We start from the raw sequence: 19,246 nt of genomic DNA, 5'->3' as shown, positions 1-19,246 counted from the left end.
TATGAAGCTTGAGAAATGGATATAGATTTACAATGGAAAATGGACACACCACAGTAACATAACTCACAAACAAATCAGTTTTAATTTATACATCTGTTTAGCTTGATTTCTACAATTAGCAGCTTAGTAAAACTACACAGTGATGCAAGTCTGAAAATGATGCAGAAAATATAATAGTAAGGTAGCTAGCTAACAACTAACTCTTCCTGAAAGCTCCTTTGTGTCTAGGGCTCTATTTCACTTTCTTAGAGGAACGGGACTAATTAAGAGAATTCAATGTAGGTATGCCGTGACTGGCCTCACACTTTTGAGGTGTCAAATTGTGAAGTATGCGCTGGGAAAAGTGTAGTATGTCAGTGACCAGGAGTGGTCTTATTTTGATTAATTGTGTTTATGAAGAACAGAGGAAGATTGCAGTGAGCCTCAAAAGAATCCAGACAACAGAAGTTTGGTTTTGAACTTCGGAGTAGAGCACCAGTCAAAGGAGTCATCTCAGGGGTGACAACGAATGTTCATGTTGAATCCCTGAATGAGAATTCCTGGTGTCATTGGTGCCCGGCATCTGACCCGTTGGGTGAATGGAGAAAAATAAACTATTTCAGTCCTGTTGTTTATTTGATGAAGAGCAAATACATACGCATGTGAAGCTAGTTTATTTTCGGATACGCTGTAAGAGCTTTCGTTCCCATACCATTGCAGTGTAAGAATTGTAAAGGATTTGGCCATGTTTCAAGTGTGTGCAGACAGACAGAGTATATTGAAGAACGGTGTGTAGAAGGACTACGGTGTTGCCGAGTTCCAGGAGTGCCCAGGAAGGATGAAGGACACTGAGGTAGCAAAAGTTAGCGCGATCAATCGAATCTCCTATGCGGAGGCGATTAAAATAATTGAGAAAACAAGTGATGGTGGTGGACGCACCGCGGCTTGTGGTAAATGTTTGCTGGCAGGCAAAATATACCCTGTGTGTTAAAAATGTGGATTTTGTGGCATTCATTGCCACAGTTCTAAACTGTTACACACAAGTTTCAAAGAAATCTGAGAAACTGGACATTATTGTGGCTGCGGCAGAAAAGTTTTGGGGATTTAAGGATTTTACATCTGAAGACTTGCAAGGGGTACTGGCGCCGGAAGACCCGCCCTCCCAGGTTTCCCTTGAGCCTGTAGGGATCAGATCTGTTTTATTTATTTTTTACAGAAAAGTTGTTTAGATTTAGTTTAGTTCATTTATTTTTTGTAGTTTTTGTATTTCGTAAAATTTTGGGGAATCCTGTTTCAATCCCGCACAGTAGGTGGCAGAATGCACATTCAATTGTGCGATTGCCAATCTTCCATAAAAGAAGAAGAATCCTAACCCGATCCCGAAGAAGAAGCCCCTGGTTTTAGTGTTACGTCAGAGGGTTTGTTTTGATCTGCAGTCAGCTGAGGGACCATCTGTGGCGCTGGCAAAGTGAAGAGGGTGATGACATCTTCGTGCTCTAAATTAAATAACTGTTGAAGTGAGAATTGAAATGCATCAAAAGAGCTCAACTTGGCGAACCAGGTCTGATTGGGACGTGAATGAATGAATGAAACTAGCAAGATTGAAGATAGCTAGCTAATGTAATGATTAACTAAACTAGCCAGAGAGGAAGCTAGCTAGCTGGAGAGCTACCGTTAACGTTAGTTAGCTGACAGCACTTGATGTCGTAGCTAGCTCATCAGCGAAAATCGGAATTGAAAATGCTTGACAGATATTGACATGATCAATATAATGGACGACACTCCATCTTTTAATCCAAGGATGTGACTGGGGATGAGATAAATAACCATGGAAACGCCTGAGTTACCTCTTGAGGTAAGACTAGCAAATAGGCTAGTAGCCTGCTTCATAAAATAACAGTTGGTGTCACTGTGGTTGTCAATGCTTTGGGTGTCTTGACTAGCACGTTGCGTCAACAACTTGATATGTTACTACCAGCACAATAGATGTTAACTAACTAGCTAACAAGTTATAATGCACTGATTATTTACATTTTTGGCACACCTGATTTGATCAATTTCCTTATGCATGGCACTATGATAGAACTGTTGTAAAAGACCTGGTGGTCCAATCAACTTCCTGTCTAGATCGTCACCTACATCCTAAGTTTCCTCAAAGCATCAGACAGGAAGGAAGCCTCTCTGGTCTGCTGGAGCTGGTATGATGCGAGCCAAGACCTCCAATTTCAGGTACTATTCTATTCCACAATTTCCCCTTAATCTCACAAATTTCATCAATCTCACTAACAACCTAATCCTAACTCTGACTCCATTTTCCAGAGGAATGACACCTTCAAGTTCCCAGCCTCTATCTCCTCCCTGGATCTGATCCGGGGCCTGAGTAGGCGTTCCCGCTGCAGCCTGGTCATAAGCCATCTGGATGGGTCCAGTATGTCCCGGGCTGTGCTTCAGGAGATAGGGCTCCATCTAGGCCCTCGGCTGGAGAGCCTGGCCCTGCCAGGAAGCAGCGTGACCGAGTCTTCCCTCCTGGCCCTGCTGCCCCACCTGACCGCCCTGCGCAGGCTTGACCTCCGTGGCCTGGACAGCCTCTTCATGTCTGGAGCCTTCCTGTCCAAAGAAGAGCACCGCCAGCAGGTCAGACAGACCCTGTAGGCTGGAGATGATGATGATGATGATGATGATGATGAGTATCTTTCTAATTATTTTTTAAATTGTATTTTTACACATGCCAGTTTTTTAAAATTAGTTTGTCCTTTTCCTAGGTGCGGGTAGCTTTAGCAGGTCTTGAGGAGCTGGATCTCTCTGACCTGCGCTATCTATCAGACCTCACCTTCAACCGGCTCACGGGCTGCACTCTCAGACTTCGCCGTCTCTCCCTGGCCGGCTGCCACATCGCCTTTGAGTTTGACCCGTACCGTGGCTGCCCTGTGGGGCCTGACTCCTCTGCCCTGCTCTCCCTACGGAACCTCCGCAGGCTGCTGCAGGAGCAGGCCTCCACCGTGCGGGGGTTGGACCTGAGCAGAACTAGCATCACCCCAGAGTCGCTGCGCTCCGTGGCCCAGGTAGGGGGCCTGTCTCTAGAGGAGCTGCGTCTGCGGGGCTGCAAGGAGCTGACCGACTACTCTGTGGAGGTGCTCTGCAAGCACCAGCCTGGCCTCCGGATCCTGGACCTCAGCGCCTGTACAGAGCTCACCAGCCGGGCTGTACTGGCTGTGGCCCTGGGCCTGAAGGGCCTCCGGTTCCTCTCTTTGTCCCGGGACTGGAGGATGACGGATAAAGGGCTGGCTGACCTGATGATGCTGCCGGAGCTGAGGACCCTGGATCTGTCTGAGTGCCTGCATGTCAGTGGGGCTGAGATAGTGAAAGGGCTCTCTGCCCTGGAGCCCAGGGCACGGTTGGAGACACTCAGCTTCAAGAGCTGCACCTATATCAGGGTCAGTGTGTGTGCTGCTCTCTCCCTCACATTACTATGACTTTACCAGAGCTGTTTTACCTGACTCTTTCAGGATTTCTCTTTTATAGAATGAAATGTTTATCAGGACATCATCCCTCATGTTCCTTTGTTTCCCATCTCTCTCCCAGGACCTGGCTGTGTTCTCTCTGGCTCGGCTGCTGGGCTCTAGTTTGCGGGAGCTGGACCTCACCTCCTGCGTCTACCTCACAGACCTTAGCGTGCGTGCTATCGCCACCTACCTGCCCGGGCTGGTGGTGCTGCGACTGGGCTGGTGCAAGGAGATCACAGACTGGGGGCTGCTGGGCATGGTGGAGCTCACCAAGGAGTGTGAGCCCAGCAAGGAAATGGTGAGAGAGGGCTGGGTGGGGAAAAGTCTAGATGTCTTGGGAATAGTATATAAGCAGACTAGCTGGTCTTGACTTTGCTTAAATTCATGTTACCACCACTGTAGCTTACTACGACCGTGCGCCCCTGACCTACAACCTCTCACCCTGGCTCCTTTGTAGGAGGACAAGGGGCCCAGCTTCACCCGTACTTTTGGAAATATGGGTTTCTTCCGGCCTCCCAGCATGCCCTTCCAGGAGAAGCCCCGGCTGGTGACGGACGAGGACCTGGGGGTGTTCAAGGAACAGGAGGGGTCCTCACTGCTGGCCCTCAGGAGCCTCCAGGAGCTCGACCTGTCTGCCTGCTCCAAACTCACTGACAGCAGCATCACACAGGTTGGTCTACCATGAGAATATACTGGCTATGGTTAGGGCAAGGAGTTTTAGGTTATTTACCAGGGCCCAGAGTTTTTCTAGGTCAGGTTAGGAACCGCTCCATTTTTTAAAAACGTAATATTCATCATCTCCAGCACCAACCCAACATTAACATATGTGGAAATGACGCTCTTCTATGTTTTGTAGCAACATCATCGGTGTGGGTTGTGTGAATTTATTTTGTTTATTAAAAAAAAAAAATGATATAACCAATTTTGAGTAGGCATTGCCTACTAATTGGTTGATGATGTCTTTGGAAATACTTAGCTTCTTATCTTTTTTTTACTACAAAACATAGAAATGTGCCATTTTCACATGTTGATGATGGAGTCGTGCTAGATATGATGAATATGAAGTTGAACAATTTTTCAATTTCCCTATAAGTTAACCGGGCAATTGTTGTGAGCAGGTGCTGCGTTATCCAGACCTCCAGCGCCTCTCTCTCTCCATGCTGCCTGAGATCAGTGATGACAGCCTGGCGTCGGTGGCCTACCACTGCCGCAGCCTCACCAGCCTGGCACTCAGCCACTGCCCCCAGATCAGTGACCAGGGTATCGCCCGCGCCGCCCCCTACCTCGCCAGGCTGCAGCACCTCTACCTGTCCTGCTGCGACGCAGTCACAGATAGGTGAGACACACACACACACACACACACAGAACCCCAGAGAGACAGACTGTTATCTGTGTATCAGTGTTTGACAGCAGTGAACTCATGCTCCCACAGGTCTCTCTTCATGCTCGTCCAACACTGTAAGAGACTGCGGACGCTGGACATCTCCATGTGTAAAGACATCTCCATAACAACGGTGGACCTCCTCCAATCCCAGCTGCCCTTCCTAGAGAATGTCCACTGCCGCTTTGTGGGCGGAGCTGACCTGACCCTCACACTCTGATAGGGTTCTGACTAGGTGGAGTACAGCTACGACTAGAAGGTACTTTTTCGTACCAGGTTAGGAGAATGATGTTAAGGTTAGCTAAAATGTTATCCTAACCTGCTACGAAAAGTAACTTCTGGTCGTAGCTGTACTCAATTTAGTCACAACCGTCTGATACGTTGAATGTTCCCAACAACAACAAATGAATGAATCACTAAATTGAATCACAATTTAGTACCTGCTCTTATTATCCAGAGTTTATTTGTAATAGATTCAGTAATTTATCTTAGTTTTAACCCCTGTAAAGCCTAATATGGGATGTATGTATTACTCAGTAAGGACCCATATGGCCAGTGTCTTAGACTCAAATTTAAGTCTTTAATTAAAAGTCATTCTCATTGGAGAATCTGCATTGTAAAGGTATTTTAGGCCAGGATTCAGTCCGATTGCGCCATTTCCAGGTCATTTGCGATTGAGCCGACATGGCGCATTCACCGTGAATGTGGGAGCATTGCCTTGAAAAGGTGCTCAGCAGACAAAATGCGATCGCATTGGATCCTTCGTTAGACTGCTTCAGCATCTCCAACCTAATGTGTGTTTGTATATATGTGTGGGAGGGGTTGGCAAAAAAACAAGACAGATTTCCATCCCGTGTGGACTAATAAAGTCTATCTAGTCTAGGACCAAGATTAATCTGAGTCTGAGAAACCAACCCTTAAAGTCCTCCTTCAGTGTATGCCAGGGGTGGGCAACTGTTGGCATGCAGGCCCACACAAAAAAAGAACTGTCAGGTTTACTGTTGAACACAGGTTGGTTAATGGTACCTTAATTGGGGAGGATGGGCTCGTGCTAATGGAATGGTATCAAACATGGTTTCCAGGTGTTTGATGCCATTCCATTTGCGCCGTTCCATCCATTATTATGAGCCGTCCTCCCCTCAGCAGCCTCCACTTACTGTTGAGAGGTAGAATACACAAGGTGGTTGTGCATCAGCAGTCACTCAATTAGCTCGTGTCAGCATTTAAAAAAAAATGTAATTGGTTGGTTAGTCTATGGATGTGGCCCCCACCCCCATCAAAGTTGCCCATCACCGGTGTAAGCCGTGTGATATAAGGGCACTGTTAATCTCAAGGTTTGTTCGATTAGAATGTGTCTGGTTTATGGAGCTGAGGGACCAAATCAGTATATACTGCACAAACCTTTAACTGGCCTAGAAGATGTGCTCTGATTTTAAAAAGCACCTTGTAGTTGATCTCAGAACCAGATCTTGCGTAGAGAAATATTTATCTATTCATCACATTTTTTTGGTTTAGCTGGCTTAATATGTAATTTTTGTATTCAACTTAATTTAACACTGCCACTGAAGGAAGCAAAACTGTTCATGTTTCTTTGAAAATGTAATATGTATCAAATATAAGCTTTTGTTTCAATAAATGTATGCTTATCTCTTGCTTAGAATCATGAGTACAGTAGATTTGTTTCTTCTAGGATTCCACCAGACCATAAACCAAGCTAGACAAGGAGAATTTGTATAAATCATATTTATTCATGTCAACCCTGATCTTAGTAAAGCATAAATTAGGGGTTACCATGGAGATTGGGTGTTTTAACATGAACAGACATGCAATGAATAGCAAAATCACCTCAAACTCCAGCTAAACTCAGTTTACTGGCTAAGGAGAAATCAACATTTGAATTTATGATTGTTAGCCGGCTACAAACCCCATTATTATTATTAATTGGCCGATGAGATTTGGAATATGAAAAGTTGAAGGTCCATCATACTGACAGGACTTGTTTACTGCTGTACAGCATATTAGTTCAATGTGACGAGGTCAGATTTATCTATCAGGATCATTCAGTCATGAAAATAAAGTACACTACAATAACATCAATATTGAACTAATATTCATTTGTTATGGCCTGAAATTCATAATGTACCTATAATTGCCTTTGACCGAAGCTCTGGAGCAAAAAACTTTACCAGGCCAACAATTAATAGCAGTGATACATACTGTGTGTGCTTATAGCGAAATCATTTGTCAGTGACACATAACAGTTATCTGTACCTTAGCTACGTCATCTGTTAAATGTACCATAAAAACAATATGTCAGTTGGATGTACCGTTGATCAAGTTCTTTGCGCAATAAAACCCCATTGCCTAAGAGAACCGTTTGAACAACAGCCATCAAACCTAACGACCTTACATAAAAAGTACCAAAGATCAATCCATCATGACCATCATCAAAACCAGTTCATGGGAGGCTCTCTGAGGTATTCTATTTAAAGTGCTCCTCGTGAGCCAATGGCACTCATTCAAATACTATCTGCACACACTTAAAAAAGAGGATTTTATATATTATAAATAGGGATTTGAATAGGCTTGGAGCCAGAGTATGTTTTCTTGTTTCTTCAACTCATTAAAGTACCACTTTAGAACAGGGAGTAGGGATTCTGTTTGAGTAGGTCGGTAAGTACAATGTCAGAAATCCAAGGGATTCTCTCGCCGAGCCATATACAGTATATACCCACAAATATATGTATATGGCTCTGTTGTGTCTCAGTCCTAGGGTTGAGTACCTTCAGAAGGGCTGTCATGCATCCTGCCTCACAAAGCTTTCAGTTTAAAGAAATCCCACCCGAGAAAAGTAGAAAAACAAACATAGATATGACAAAAATGAAACATGAACTCTCCGCCTAAAGACAATGCACAGAGGAGCGTGGAGGACTGGAGCCATGGAGAGGGGGACTGAAGTAAAGCTAAAGCCTCAAGTATCCAACAACAGAAAACATACTCCCACAATACACTTGTGTGACCAGACCACACCCAAAAAGATGACCGCTCCTATAGAACCCAAGGAATCGTCTTCAGCCTCGATTCCGCTCATATAAGATGAAACCTTTGCCTACTACGCATTAGATTTGTCGATCCAGTCCTCCATGTCCACTCCTGCTGTGTAGATGTCTACAGGCTTGGTCGTTACTAGGGTGCATTTAATGACATGAAACATTCTGAACGTTGCAAATAGAAATATAATGAATAGAGCTGACACAATTGCCTATTTTACAGACGACAAGACCATATCTGTTCTAATTCATACATTTCTAGCTGAGCATTCTGTAACGTTACATCCTCCTGAACAGGGCCCAGGTCTACTCCTCTGCCCTGCCATGCCCTGGCCTACTGCTCAGCCTGGCTGAAGTCGTAGCAGAAGTTGAAGTTGCTGGGGGGTTTGGGCATCGGCGGAGCGCTGTCTGGGATGGGCACGTTCTCCAGATCCAGGAGGCGGAGCTTGATCTCCATGGAGAGCAGGGTCTCCAGCTCGCTCCTCATGCACTCACTGCTCATGTCCCGTCCCAGGAGCACGCTCAGTCCGTCCGTCCACAGGCAGAACTGAGAGCAACACAGATCACCTTTGTTATTCGACCATGTTTACTTTGGTAATGTATGCGTTTTAACTTTCCACACCAAGTATCATTTAAATTAAGAGGGATGAGAGAGAGAGCGAGCGATAGAGACCAAGAGAAACACACAGTGAGAGCATGTGAGCCAGAGAGAAAGATGTAGGATTTAACTCTGGGAAAAAGGAGAGACAGAATTATCTATGTGAATGTGTACAGATACACCTGTGACATGACATCACTACTCACGTCTGTTCTGGACGAGGCAATAAAGTTGAGGCTGTACTCCTCCACGTCATACGTGACGCTGAACGCCAGTGCCAACACTTCCTGCAGGACACAGCACAATGTCGTTTATGGAGGGCCAGGTACATAGTGTGAAAGAGGAAGTTGGGGGGTAGGGCCGAGGGAGTGTTCAGGGGCCGTTGTCGGTAGGGAAAGTGGTGCTGGTGATGATGGTGCACTAACCTTGGTCTGTTTGCCCTTGTGCTCCTTCATGTGAGGGCAGTCTTTCCCCGTCAGCAGCGCTTTGATATCTGCCACAGGAACTGCCAGAGAAAAAGAGGAAGAGCAGGTTTACCGGCACCCCTCAGCTTCGTACACAGAGCCAATGACAGAGCGTGATGTCATTTCAGTGTCGAGGCCATAGAACGACAACACTAATTTAATAGAATCTCTATGGTCAAGGCAGTGTCAAGGCTACAGTGGAAGAGTATATTGCTGTTAGTAATAACTCACTCTTCTCCTGGAGACTCTCGATGGTGGGTGTTTCTGTGTCCTCCTCCACGTCGCCAAAGTGCAGGACTTTGTGATTGGGCGACAGGCGACAGTGCCACAACTTATCTGAAATGACCAATAATAACAACACAAAAAAAAATGTTTGGCAGCATGGTGTAAGAAAGGCCAGCTATCTCTTCGTCTACCTTCATTCATTAGTCTCCCTATGTTTCACCGTGTCGTGCTGTCCAGCTTCCCCCTATACCTCTCGAGTTCTAACGCGCATGCTCTTAACCTGTCCACCCCTCTCACGGAGATGCGAGTGGTCTCACCCTGTCTGCGTCGGCTGCTGATCTTGCGGAAGAGGGTTCCCTGACACAGGCGGTTCAGTCTCTGCTGGCGAATCAGCTCCAACAGCTCTGGCCTCAGACGCTCCTTCAGCTCTCTACAGAGGGCGGGGGGGTAGAGAGAGTCACGCCCACCGCAAGTACCATAACGCACTCAACATGATTCATTTCGATGAGCTTTATTTGACGTATTAAAAAGGTCAGTCACTTGCGTTGCAAAGGCAAGGACATATGAATAGATATGGACCAGATAGGACGAGGACAAGTAGGTAGGATCAGTGCTGCTTGGTTGACTGTGAATGTGTAGAATGGGTTGTGGACCTGTGACTGGGAGGGTCACATGACATTTCCAAGCTGTTTGGTGACAAACAGGGCAGACGTAGAGGATAGCAACAGCACTGATTCTGATTCCATAGGGGTGACAAATGGTACGAATACAGGTGTAAGTATACACACACACACTAAAGGGGCTGATCCCTGCCCTCTAGGGGCCATTGGAGGAAGTACAGGCTTATGAGGGTTTGTGTGTGTGTGTGTGTGTGTGTGTGTGTGTGTGTCATAGAGAGAGCAAGAAAAAGATTCTGCTGAACAATTTCAGGACTTACAATACAGGCGGGGCGAGGGTCTCCTCTTGGTGCAGCCGCTCCGTCTGGCGTAGTTTGAGGATCTCACTATAGTTCAGGGCATTCACCTTGTTCTTAAACAGCTCCAGAGACGTGGGCTTACTGGACAGAGTCCTGGTGATCTGCTCACGCACAACCTGCATTACCTAAAGACGTACAGAGACAGTCAACATTGATTATTTAAAGAGAAAACATACCAGCTGTGTTGTGGCTATAGACATGGTTTCTCTGGTGGGTTACAAAACAATTGAAAAGCCCTTAGGTGGGTCACAAAGCAAAAAAGTTTGCGAACCACTGAGCTATATTAAAGTATACAGTATATCTTAGTGTATGTACTGTATGTTTTCATATATTTCAGTAGCTAGCTATTGTGTGAATGTGGGTTTGAGTTGAGAGAAAGCAGACTGTTCCCACTCTTTGCTCTGCTGGGCACAGTGACGCTTACACACTCAGACAAGGCTTGACCTCGGTCCCCCCAAAACATGAGCTCTCTGAGGCGAAGGCCACATGACAAAGCACAGGAGGGAGGAAATATGGGAGGGTGTGTGTGTGTGAGACAGGAAAACCTGGCGTTTCTCTACTAACTGCGGCCCCAGTTTCAAAATCCATCACAGAAATCTATGAGAACACACCAAACCCAACACAAGTCGATCACCCCCCCCCCACTCCCTCTTTCCTCCACTCGGTCTCTCTCCCTTTATCTCTCTTCCTGTCAGTGTGGCCATACTCCGAGTCTCTCTCAATGACACTGCACTTGACACCAAGCAGCCGTCGCCATGGGAATGTCATTTTCTTGGGCATCATGGAAACCCCATATCCCTCCCCCTCCAAAGTACATCATGGTAACCCCATATCCCTCCCCCTCCAAAGTACAGCAGCACCAGTATGGAGGACTTTAATGAAATGGTACTGTATGTACAGATGTGTTGAGCACACAATAACCATGACCCATGAAGCAGGCTCCGAATTACAGTATCCATGGAGAGCCCAGTATCTATGGAGCAAGAAGTAGCAATTGCGCACTCGTCCTCTATGGAGCAAGTGGTATCTGCTGTGCATGCAGCACCCATGGAGGCACATAGCTGTATTCTTTAAATCTAAAATAATCCCTCCTCAAAAGAAATTTGAGGTAATAGAATGCAAAACATAACAAAATACAGGTAATTGCCAAAATAATGGAAACACTTGAGAAAATGAGGGATACAAAGTATATTGAAAGCAGGTGCTTCCATACAGGCGTGGTTCCTGAGTTGATTAAGCCATTAAAACATCCCATCATGCTTAGGGTCATGTAGAAAAATGCCCAGTTGCCCATTATTTTGGCTACCATGGCTAGAAGAGATCTCGGTGACTTTGAAAGAGGGGTCTCAAAGGAGCATAGGGGGTTTAAAGGGTGTGAGTGTGTTCGTGTCTCAGAGTAATGGGCGGCAGGTAGCCTAGTGGTCGAATCCCCGAGCTGACAAGGTAAAAATCTGTCGTTCTGCCCCTGAACAAGGCAGTTAACCCACTGTTCCCCGGTAGGCAGTTATTGTAAATAAGAATTTGTTCTTAACTGACTTTCTAGTTAAAAGGCTACGTTAAAAAAAAGGAGACCGCACCTAGCAGTGGAGGTTTCAGTGAGGAGGCAGACAAAATGGACCCAGTGCAGTGCCCAGGAGTGGCCTTTAATTTGTGGAGAAGAGACACCAAAACTATTGTACACCTATGTACAAACAGAATAAACATGACGATGGACAGAACAGGAAACATAAACAAGGGGTAAACTGAAAATAAATCAAGGTTGAGCTCAATAAACACCAGGCCTCAATAATACCTGTCCGCAACCTGTCCGCTCTCTGCCAAGACAAGAACGACACAGCTTAAGTATAGTAGCTGGGCTACTTCCACATGGACCATACCATTACAAACAATCAAAAATGAATGGCATAATTACACCAATTAAATTATCAATCACCATATTCAGGAAATCACATTGGCAATTCTGAAATACACACACTTCAATTAATAGTGCAGAATCCTGCATAAACCAGAAATAAACCCAGGGAACATTCATCTCCCCCTGAGATTTGGCCAGCTTGGCATAACCCAACCACACAGGAAAAATTACGCTTCAGACCACGGACCTGGTTTGCCAACCCTCCTGATGCAGCAGGAAGGAATAATTCACCTCTTCAATCAACGAGGATTAACAGGTATGTTTTTAAACATTCTGTACATATCACTAAAAACTGTACCACCGGTGACTGCAAAAAAAGATTCTATATTAAAAGCACAGAATTAGATCATTGCTATCCTACAACACAGCAACTACATTACACCGCACTTTATAGTATTCAAATAGCTCTAAATAAGACCTCAAAACCATACTAATACGTAATAGCCAATGTAATATAACATGTATTTATCCATGTAGGCAGAGAAAAATATTTACAACAACACATCCAAGGAGAATGGCACTAAAACTGTAACTAAAATTGAGACCGTCATATACTTGGAACAAAACAAAGCATTCTGTGACACCTCGCTTAAATGCCCCCAGGCATCATCCTGTGTAACAACATTATTCACATACTGTGTAAAGACCACGTAGAAATGACTAATGAATCCAAATAGAGTATCTCACCTCCATGTTGTGTCTTTCAAGTACAACCCAGAGGCCAACAATGTTAGTTCCACAGTCAAGAGAGAGAGAGAGAAAAAATGTAATATGAGAGGAGAGAAACAGAGAGGACAGCAGATGGAGGGATAAGAGAGAGTATCACCTTTATGGCATCAGCAGTCCAGAGATTAGGTTATTTTGTAAACAGACACCCTGATAGTCACTCACACCCCGTCCGCCCCCTCTCTCCCCTGCCGTCACTCCTCTGGTTTAACCAATAGAAAGAGGAGAACCCCAGTACAGGAGACTTACCTCAGCCATCGTGAGGAGCAGCTGTTTCTGTTCCCTCATAACCCAGTAGTGTGTGTGTGTGTGTGTGTGTGTAGGATGACTGTTATTGGAGGGAAAGTGTGTGAGGGGGGGGGGGGGGGGGGGGGTCACACACACAGTCCTAGTTGGAGGCCCCCAGCTGGCAGCAGCGTGTTGCCAGGAGTGATTAACGGCTGAAAATCGACAGCACAGTTAGGGGTTTATTGGAGGGAAGAGGGAGAGAGAGAAAGAGAGGAAGAGACAGGGTTTGTGATCGAATGAGTAGAGAGAAACAGAGAGACTGCAACAGAGGTAGAGGAGGAGAGGAGAGGCTGAGGGACATGGTAGTAAAAGCCAAATATACACTCTTAGAAAAAAATGGTTCTACCTGGAACCAAAAGGGGTTACTCAAAGGGTTCTCCTATGGGGACAGCCGAAGAACTCTTTTGGTTCTAGAGGGCACCTGTTTCTCTAAGAGTGTAGAATCTCATTATGGGTTGTTGAAGGTATGAGGTGTGGAATCTTCTGTGAGACAGGCACGGTGGAGACAGATACCACTCACTCGTCAAGCTGTAAACAAATTCTCTCAGCACCAGTACTCTGCATTCATCCCCTTAACATTCCTCATCAGACCTAACAAGTATCTGACTCGAGGAGGAACAAATCTAAAAAAGAGATAAGAATAACCCAATAACCCATAACCCATGCTTTTGTATCCCCCCCCCCCCCCCCTCTCTCTCTTTTTAACATGGCTGACCACTGTGGCTGACCACTGTCCATCTCTCCATTGTCAGTGTCCAGAGGTTTTTCTCTTGTGTAATTACTGCTGATGGAACCAATTGATTGTGAGGGACCTTTCTCCCTCGCTCTGATTCTGCTATGGAGTGGGATTCTCTTTGTGCTTCTAATGCCCAATTGTCCCTGCTCCACGGGATTGTGGGAGGCAGCAGAGGGCGCAACACAATGACAGGGCCTGCTGGCTGGACACTCGCTCCAACCCAAAAGGTTAAAAGGTTAAGGGTTTATGACCAGAGAGCATTTTGTAAAACATGGGCCAGTTGTCTGGTTTTGGTGTTCATGAATAGTTCTGTCTGAGTGAGTCCAGTGTAGTTAACATAGGAAAGGAAATAGCCTGGATTGGGTCCATCCAGCCGTCTTTCCTACATTACCCTAGCACGGTATCTATACATTTAGATAGGGCAGCCAGTCGATATTCCATTGTGGTAGCCATTCTGGATGACTAATCGATGTCCCGTTCTAACGATTACAACTGACTAATTATACCCCAGCTGGTTGCCTCCCACAGCCCTCTATAGATTCAACTCTGTGTTTCCTACTCTGTGTGGCTGTGGCAGATGCAGATGGATGGTATTATCCTGCATACTATGCTTCCATGGTGGCTCACAGGACACAGAGCACTTGTTATTGTTTTCAGTGTGGCGCATGCAGGTAAATGCCATTCCACTCCGGATGCCATGGAGTGCTTTGAAGTTTGATTTTCTAAATTAGATTACCACTTTGCCGCTCCATGGTTGGCAATGTAAACAAATAGACCATCTATCAGACGATACACTGCATCACGCTTGGACATGATAAACAACATACACTATATATACACAAAGTATATGAACACCCCTTCAAATTAGTGGATTCGGCTATTTCAGCAACACCCAATGCTGACAGGTGTAAAATCGAGCATGCAGCCATGCAATCTCCATAGACAAACATTGGCAGTAGAATGGCCTGACTGAAGAGCTCAGTGACTTCCAACGTGGCACCGTCATAGGATGCCACCTTTCCAACAAGTCAGTTCGTAAAATTCCTGCCCTGCTAGAGCTTCCCTGGTCAACTGTAAGTGTTGTTATTGTGAAGTGGAAAGGTCTAATAGCAACAACGACTCAGCAGTGAAGTGGTAGGCCACACAAGCTCACAGAATGGGACTGCCGAGTGCTGAAGCACGTAGCTAGTAAAAATCGTCTGTCCTCGGTTGCAACAGTCACTAGCGAGTTCCAAACTGCCTCTAAAAACAACGTCAGCACAAGAACAGTTTGTTGGGAGCTTCATGAAATGGGTTTCCATGGCCGAGCAGCCACACACAAGCCTAAGATCCCCATGTGCAATGCTAAGTCTCAAATGGAGTGGTGTAAAGCTCGCCGCCATTGGACTCTGGAGCAGGGGAAACGCGTTCTCACCAATGAAGAATCACGCTTCACCATCTGCCAGTCCGACGGACGAATCTGGGTTTGGCGGATGCCAGGAGAACGCTACCTGCCCCAATGCATAGTGCCAATTGTAAAGTTTGGTGAAGGAGGAATAATGATCTGGGGCTGTTTTTCATGGTTTGGGCTGGGCCCCTCAGTTCCAGTGAAGGGAAATCCTAACCATACCGCATACAATGACATCCTTGACAATTCTGTGCTTCCAACTTGGTGGCAACAGTTTGGGGAAAGCCCTTTCCTGGTTCAGCATGACAATGCCCCAGTTCACAAAGCAAGGTCCATACAGAAATGGTTTGTCAAGATCGGTGTGGAAGAACTTGACAGGTTGGCACAGAGCCCTGACCTCAACCCCATCGAACACCTTTGGGATGAATTGGAACGCCGACTGCGAGCCAGGCCTAATCGCCCAACATCAGTGCCCGACCTCACTAATGCTCTTGTGGTTGAACGGAAGCAAGTTCCTGCAGAAATGTTCCAACATCTAGTGGAAAGCCTTCCCAGAAGAGTGGAGGCTGTCATAGCAACAAAGGGGGACCAACTCCATATTAATGGCCATGATTTTGGAATGAGATGTTCGACGAGCAGGTTTCCACATACTTTTGGTCAGGTAATATACCTGCTCGCTACTTGTAGACATGCTCCCTGTACCATTCAACTAGTCTGTTTCAAATGGCAAGAGGCTGTTTCTTGTACTTGTACATTAGAGTTCAGTGTGGGAAAAGGGTGAGATAGAGATAGATGTGATGCTGAGACATGGGGTGGGAGTGAGACATAGAGAAAGAGTGAGCTATATGGTGACATTGCAGTGTGGGTTGTGTTACCTTGTCAAAGTCCTCCTGCGTGGCTCTCATCTCCTTCCAGGTCTTATTGAGCAGCTGGATGCAGATGCAGAAGAGCTCGTCCAGCAGCTGGTCCTGAGCGAAGAAGATGGGGTGGTAGTCTGAACCTGTTTCTGAGGCTGGTGGTGAGTGAGTGAGTGAGTGAGTGAGTGAGTGAGTGAGTGAGTGAGTGAGTGAGTGAGTGAGTGAGAGAGAAAGATGAGCAGATGAGCTCTCACATTTTTCAGCATGTTTTTACAAAATATAGATTTAGAGTCAGATAAAACTTGGATTTTTCAGCAAGGACATATACAGGATACTACCCTCCACAACATAACCTTCACTGCAAATCAAAACTCTAAACCCACAACCTGATTTTGGACCAAATTACCTGGAAGGATTCATACTACCAAAGATTCTTATTTCCAAGCTATGCAGCAAATGCTCTGGGAAACAAACAGAAACCTGAAAACACCATCCAACTTGGAACTGAGTAATGTTTAGTCTGAAGCTACATTTAAAGCCAAGAAGAAAAATACATGAGAATGATATATTATACTTTATAAGGACTGAATGCTAAGATAAAGCCTTAGCTTTACAGAACATGTCTGACTGCAACTTCAATTTGCACTGAGGTGTGAAGTGAGAAGTGAGCTCAACAATGGCAGGAGAGTTTCACAGCCTACCCCACCAAAATACAGAGGCATTTGAAGCCCCCTCCCGCTGTTCAGAGGTTACTACAATGCAGTACCCTCTGGATGTAAAAACAATGCCAAAGCAAGAAAAAAAAATAAGCTCCTTATGGAAAACCAAGAGAAACTTTTTGCTGACTATTATAAAAATGGGAACATAAGCAACTTAATCTTCCACACAGACCATCCCCTGGCATGGCACAGTACTATATAACACACACACTCTGTTAAGAGGGGGGGTGTTAGCAATGGGTGGAAACTCAGGATATTAGACAGCGAGGACTCTGAGTCAGCCAACGTCAACCTGTACAAGTCTGGAACAGTAATGGTACAGGGCAACCCCAAACAGTTTCAGCTGGACTTTCACATAATCAAAGAGGTAGCTCAGCAGGATAAGCTCTCTCTTGAGAAAGATATACCCACCCTGAGAGTGTCAGACCAGACCACTTCTTTATTCAACCCCACAGACGAGCAACCCCAAGCGGAATGTCAAACCTCCCAGCACAGAGTACTTCTCCCTCATTAAAATGAAGGATAAACTCACCCAGCTGGAGGTAAGGCAGTTGGAGCTGGAACAGCAGGTGAACACACTCCAGTCAGCACAAAAAAATTGTCCAGCTCAACAACACCCCCTCGACCAGACACGGAGAGCTGGAGGTGGAGAGACATATCTACACTCTGGACTGTGGTGAGACAACATCAACCGGAGAAAGAGCAGGAGCAGAAGAACAGAGCACTAGAGGAGAAGGTGAAAGTGCTCGAGGAGAAGGTGAGAACGATGACATGTGACAGAGAACAACCATTAGAGAGCTGGACACCCCCACAAAGAAGCCAGCAGAACAGCCCACCTCAGACCCTGACCAAACTCTCAACACCACAGCAGAACAGTCCACCCCAGACCATAGCCTCGACATCACAGTAGGACAGACAAATGAAGAACCCCAAGCCCAGGGGATCCCACCCCCTCTGAGCACCCCTCCTGTCAGCCACCCTGACAACCCCCCCACAGAGGACATACACAAGACACAGATCGTACTCCTTATGGACTCAGACGGGAAATATACAAGAAAATGTACTATTCCCAAACACAGTATCTAAATTCTGGTGTCCAAACACCCAGCACGCCCTAGACCTTCTGTCTGAGGACCAACAAGGTTCATCTAGCCACATAATAATACACACAGGCACAAATGACCTGAGAACACAGGAGAAAAGGGTGGCCACAGCACTAAAGGCAGTAATTGAAAAAGCTTCTTCTACTTTCCCCAAAGCACAAGTGGTTAACTCCACCCTGCTACCACGAAAAGACTTCCACCTTGCTACCATACGGCGGGTAAACGCAAGTATTTCCTGTTGACTGTGACTCAAAAGCAAATGTTTACCTGGCCCAACACTCCACCCTGGACTTGACCAGCCTTTACGACCAGGTCCACCTATACAAGGCAGCAGTGTACACCTTTGCCCATACACTAAAGGACATCGCTCTCAACCGCAGCCCCAACACCTCACACAGGATCAACAGACACCCCGTCCAGACCAGCGAGACACCCCCCCTGACCTACATCCAGACCAGCGAGACACCTCCCCGAACTACATCCAGACCAGCGAGACACCCCCCCCCCCAACCTACATCCAGACCAGCGAGACACCCCCCCCCAACCTACATCCAGACCAGCGAGACACCCCCCCCCCCCCAACCTACATCCAGACCAGCGAGACACCCCCCCCCCCCCCCACATCCAGACCAGCGAGACACCCCTCCCCCCCCGACCTACATCCAGACCAGCGAGACACCCCCCCCCGACCTACATCCAGACCAGCGAGACCCCCCCCCCCGACCTACATCCAGACCAGCGACACCCCCCCCCGACCTACATCCAGACCAGCGAGACCCCCCCCCCCGACCTACATCCAGACCAGCGACACCCCCCACCCCGACCTACATCCAGACCAGCGAGACACCCCCCCTGACCTACATCCAGACCAGCGAGGCACCCCCCCCGACCTACATCCAGACCAGCGAGACACCCCCCCCGACCTACATCCAGACCAGCGAGACACCCCCCCCCCGACCTACATCCAGACCAGCGAGACACCCCCCCTGACCTACATCCAGACCAGCGAGACACCCCCCCGACCTACATCCAGACACCCCCCCCCCCCTGACCTACATCCAGACCAGCGAGACACACCACCCCCCCCCCCCCCCCACTGACCTACATCCAGACCAGCGAGACACCCCCCCTCGACCTACATCCAGACCAGCGAGACACCCCCCCCCCCTGACCTACATCCAGACCAGCGAGACACCCCCCCCCCCCCGACCTACATCCAGACCAGCGAGACACCCCCCCCCCCCCCGACCTACATCCAGACCAGCGAGACACCCCCCCCCCCCCACTGACCTACATCCAGACCAGCGAGACACCCCCCCCTGACCTACATCCAGACCAG

The 19,246-nt window shown here is 47.0% G+C and overlaps 2 protein-coding genes across 4 annotated transcripts in view; one reads left to right on the top strand and one right to left on the bottom strand.

The window, feature by feature from the left end:
- The first annotated feature begins 1,407 nt into the window (after positions 1 to 1,407).
- Positions 1,408 to 5,986, top strand: lrrc29 (leucine rich repeat containing 29). 3 transcript variants are annotated; one of them, XM_039001522.1, is made up of 9 exons: positions 1,408 to 1,540; positions 1,780 to 1,834; positions 2,107 to 2,208; positions 2,299 to 2,613; positions 2,742 to 3,413; positions 3,562 to 3,780; positions 3,940 to 4,152; positions 4,601 to 4,818; positions 4,915 to 5,986. In XM_039001522.1, the coding sequence occupies exons 2-9, from the start codon at positions 1,808 to 1,810 to the stop codon at positions 5,081 to 5,083; spliced, it is 1,935 nt and encodes a 644-aa protein (XP_038857450.1). In that variant the 5' UTR covers positions 1,408 to 1,540; positions 1,780 to 1,807; the 3' UTR covers positions 5,084 to 5,986. The 3 variants fall into 3 exon arrangements, with proteins under 3 accessions (XP_038857450.1, XP_038857449.1, XP_038857451.1); XM_039001521.1 differs by having other exon boundaries at positions 1,408 to 1,834; XM_039001523.1 differs by having other exon boundaries at positions 1,408 to 1,834; positions 2,063 to 2,208.
- Positions 5,987 to 6,597: 611 nt separating this feature from the next.
- LOC120054116 (engulfment and cell motility protein 3-like) overlaps positions 6,598 to 19,246 on the bottom strand; it is a 31,548-nt gene continuing 18,899 nt past the window's right edge. The window contains exons 15-21 of the mRNA XM_039001519.1: positions 16,104 to 16,240; positions 10,138 to 10,301; positions 9,518 to 9,630; positions 9,207 to 9,311; positions 8,937 to 9,016; positions 8,718 to 8,798; positions 6,598 to 8,460 (exon numbers count right to left, since the gene is read on the bottom strand). Of these exons, the coding sequence (XP_038857447.1) occupies positions 8,248 to 8,460; positions 8,718 to 8,798; positions 8,937 to 9,016; positions 9,207 to 9,311; positions 9,518 to 9,630; positions 10,138 to 10,301; positions 16,104 to 16,240 (893 nt within the window). The 3' untranslated portion in view covers positions 6,598 to 8,247. The remainder of the gene's footprint in view (positions 8,461 to 8,717; positions 8,799 to 8,936; positions 9,017 to 9,206; positions 9,312 to 9,517; positions 9,631 to 10,137; positions 10,302 to 16,103; positions 16,241 to 19,246) is intronic.

The sequence above is a fragment of the Salvelinus namaycush genome, chromosome 9 (assembly GCF_016432855.1).
Source record: "Salvelinus namaycush isolate Seneca chromosome 9, SaNama_1.0, whole genome shotgun sequence".
Classification (NCBI taxonomy): Eukaryota; Metazoa; Chordata; class Actinopteri; order Salmoniformes; family Salmonidae; genus Salvelinus; species Salvelinus namaycush.
The sequence above is the reverse complement of the archived record's forward strand: the minus strand, read 5'-3'. Positions and strand labels throughout refer to the sequence as shown.

Bases quoted from the DNA above. Each gene is read 5' to 3' on its own strand.
- lrrc29 (XM_039001522.1), top strand. From the start codon at position 1,808: ATGGAAACGCCTGAGTTACCTCTTGAG. The intron at 1,835-2,106 runs GTAAGACTAGCA...CTTCCTGTCTAG, and splicing joins CGCCTGAGTTACCTCTTGAG to ATCGTCACCTACATCCTAAG. The intron at 3,414-3,561 runs GTCAGTGTGTGT...TCTCTCTCCCAG, and splicing joins AGAGCTGCACCTATATCAGG to GACCTGGCTGTGTTCTCTCT.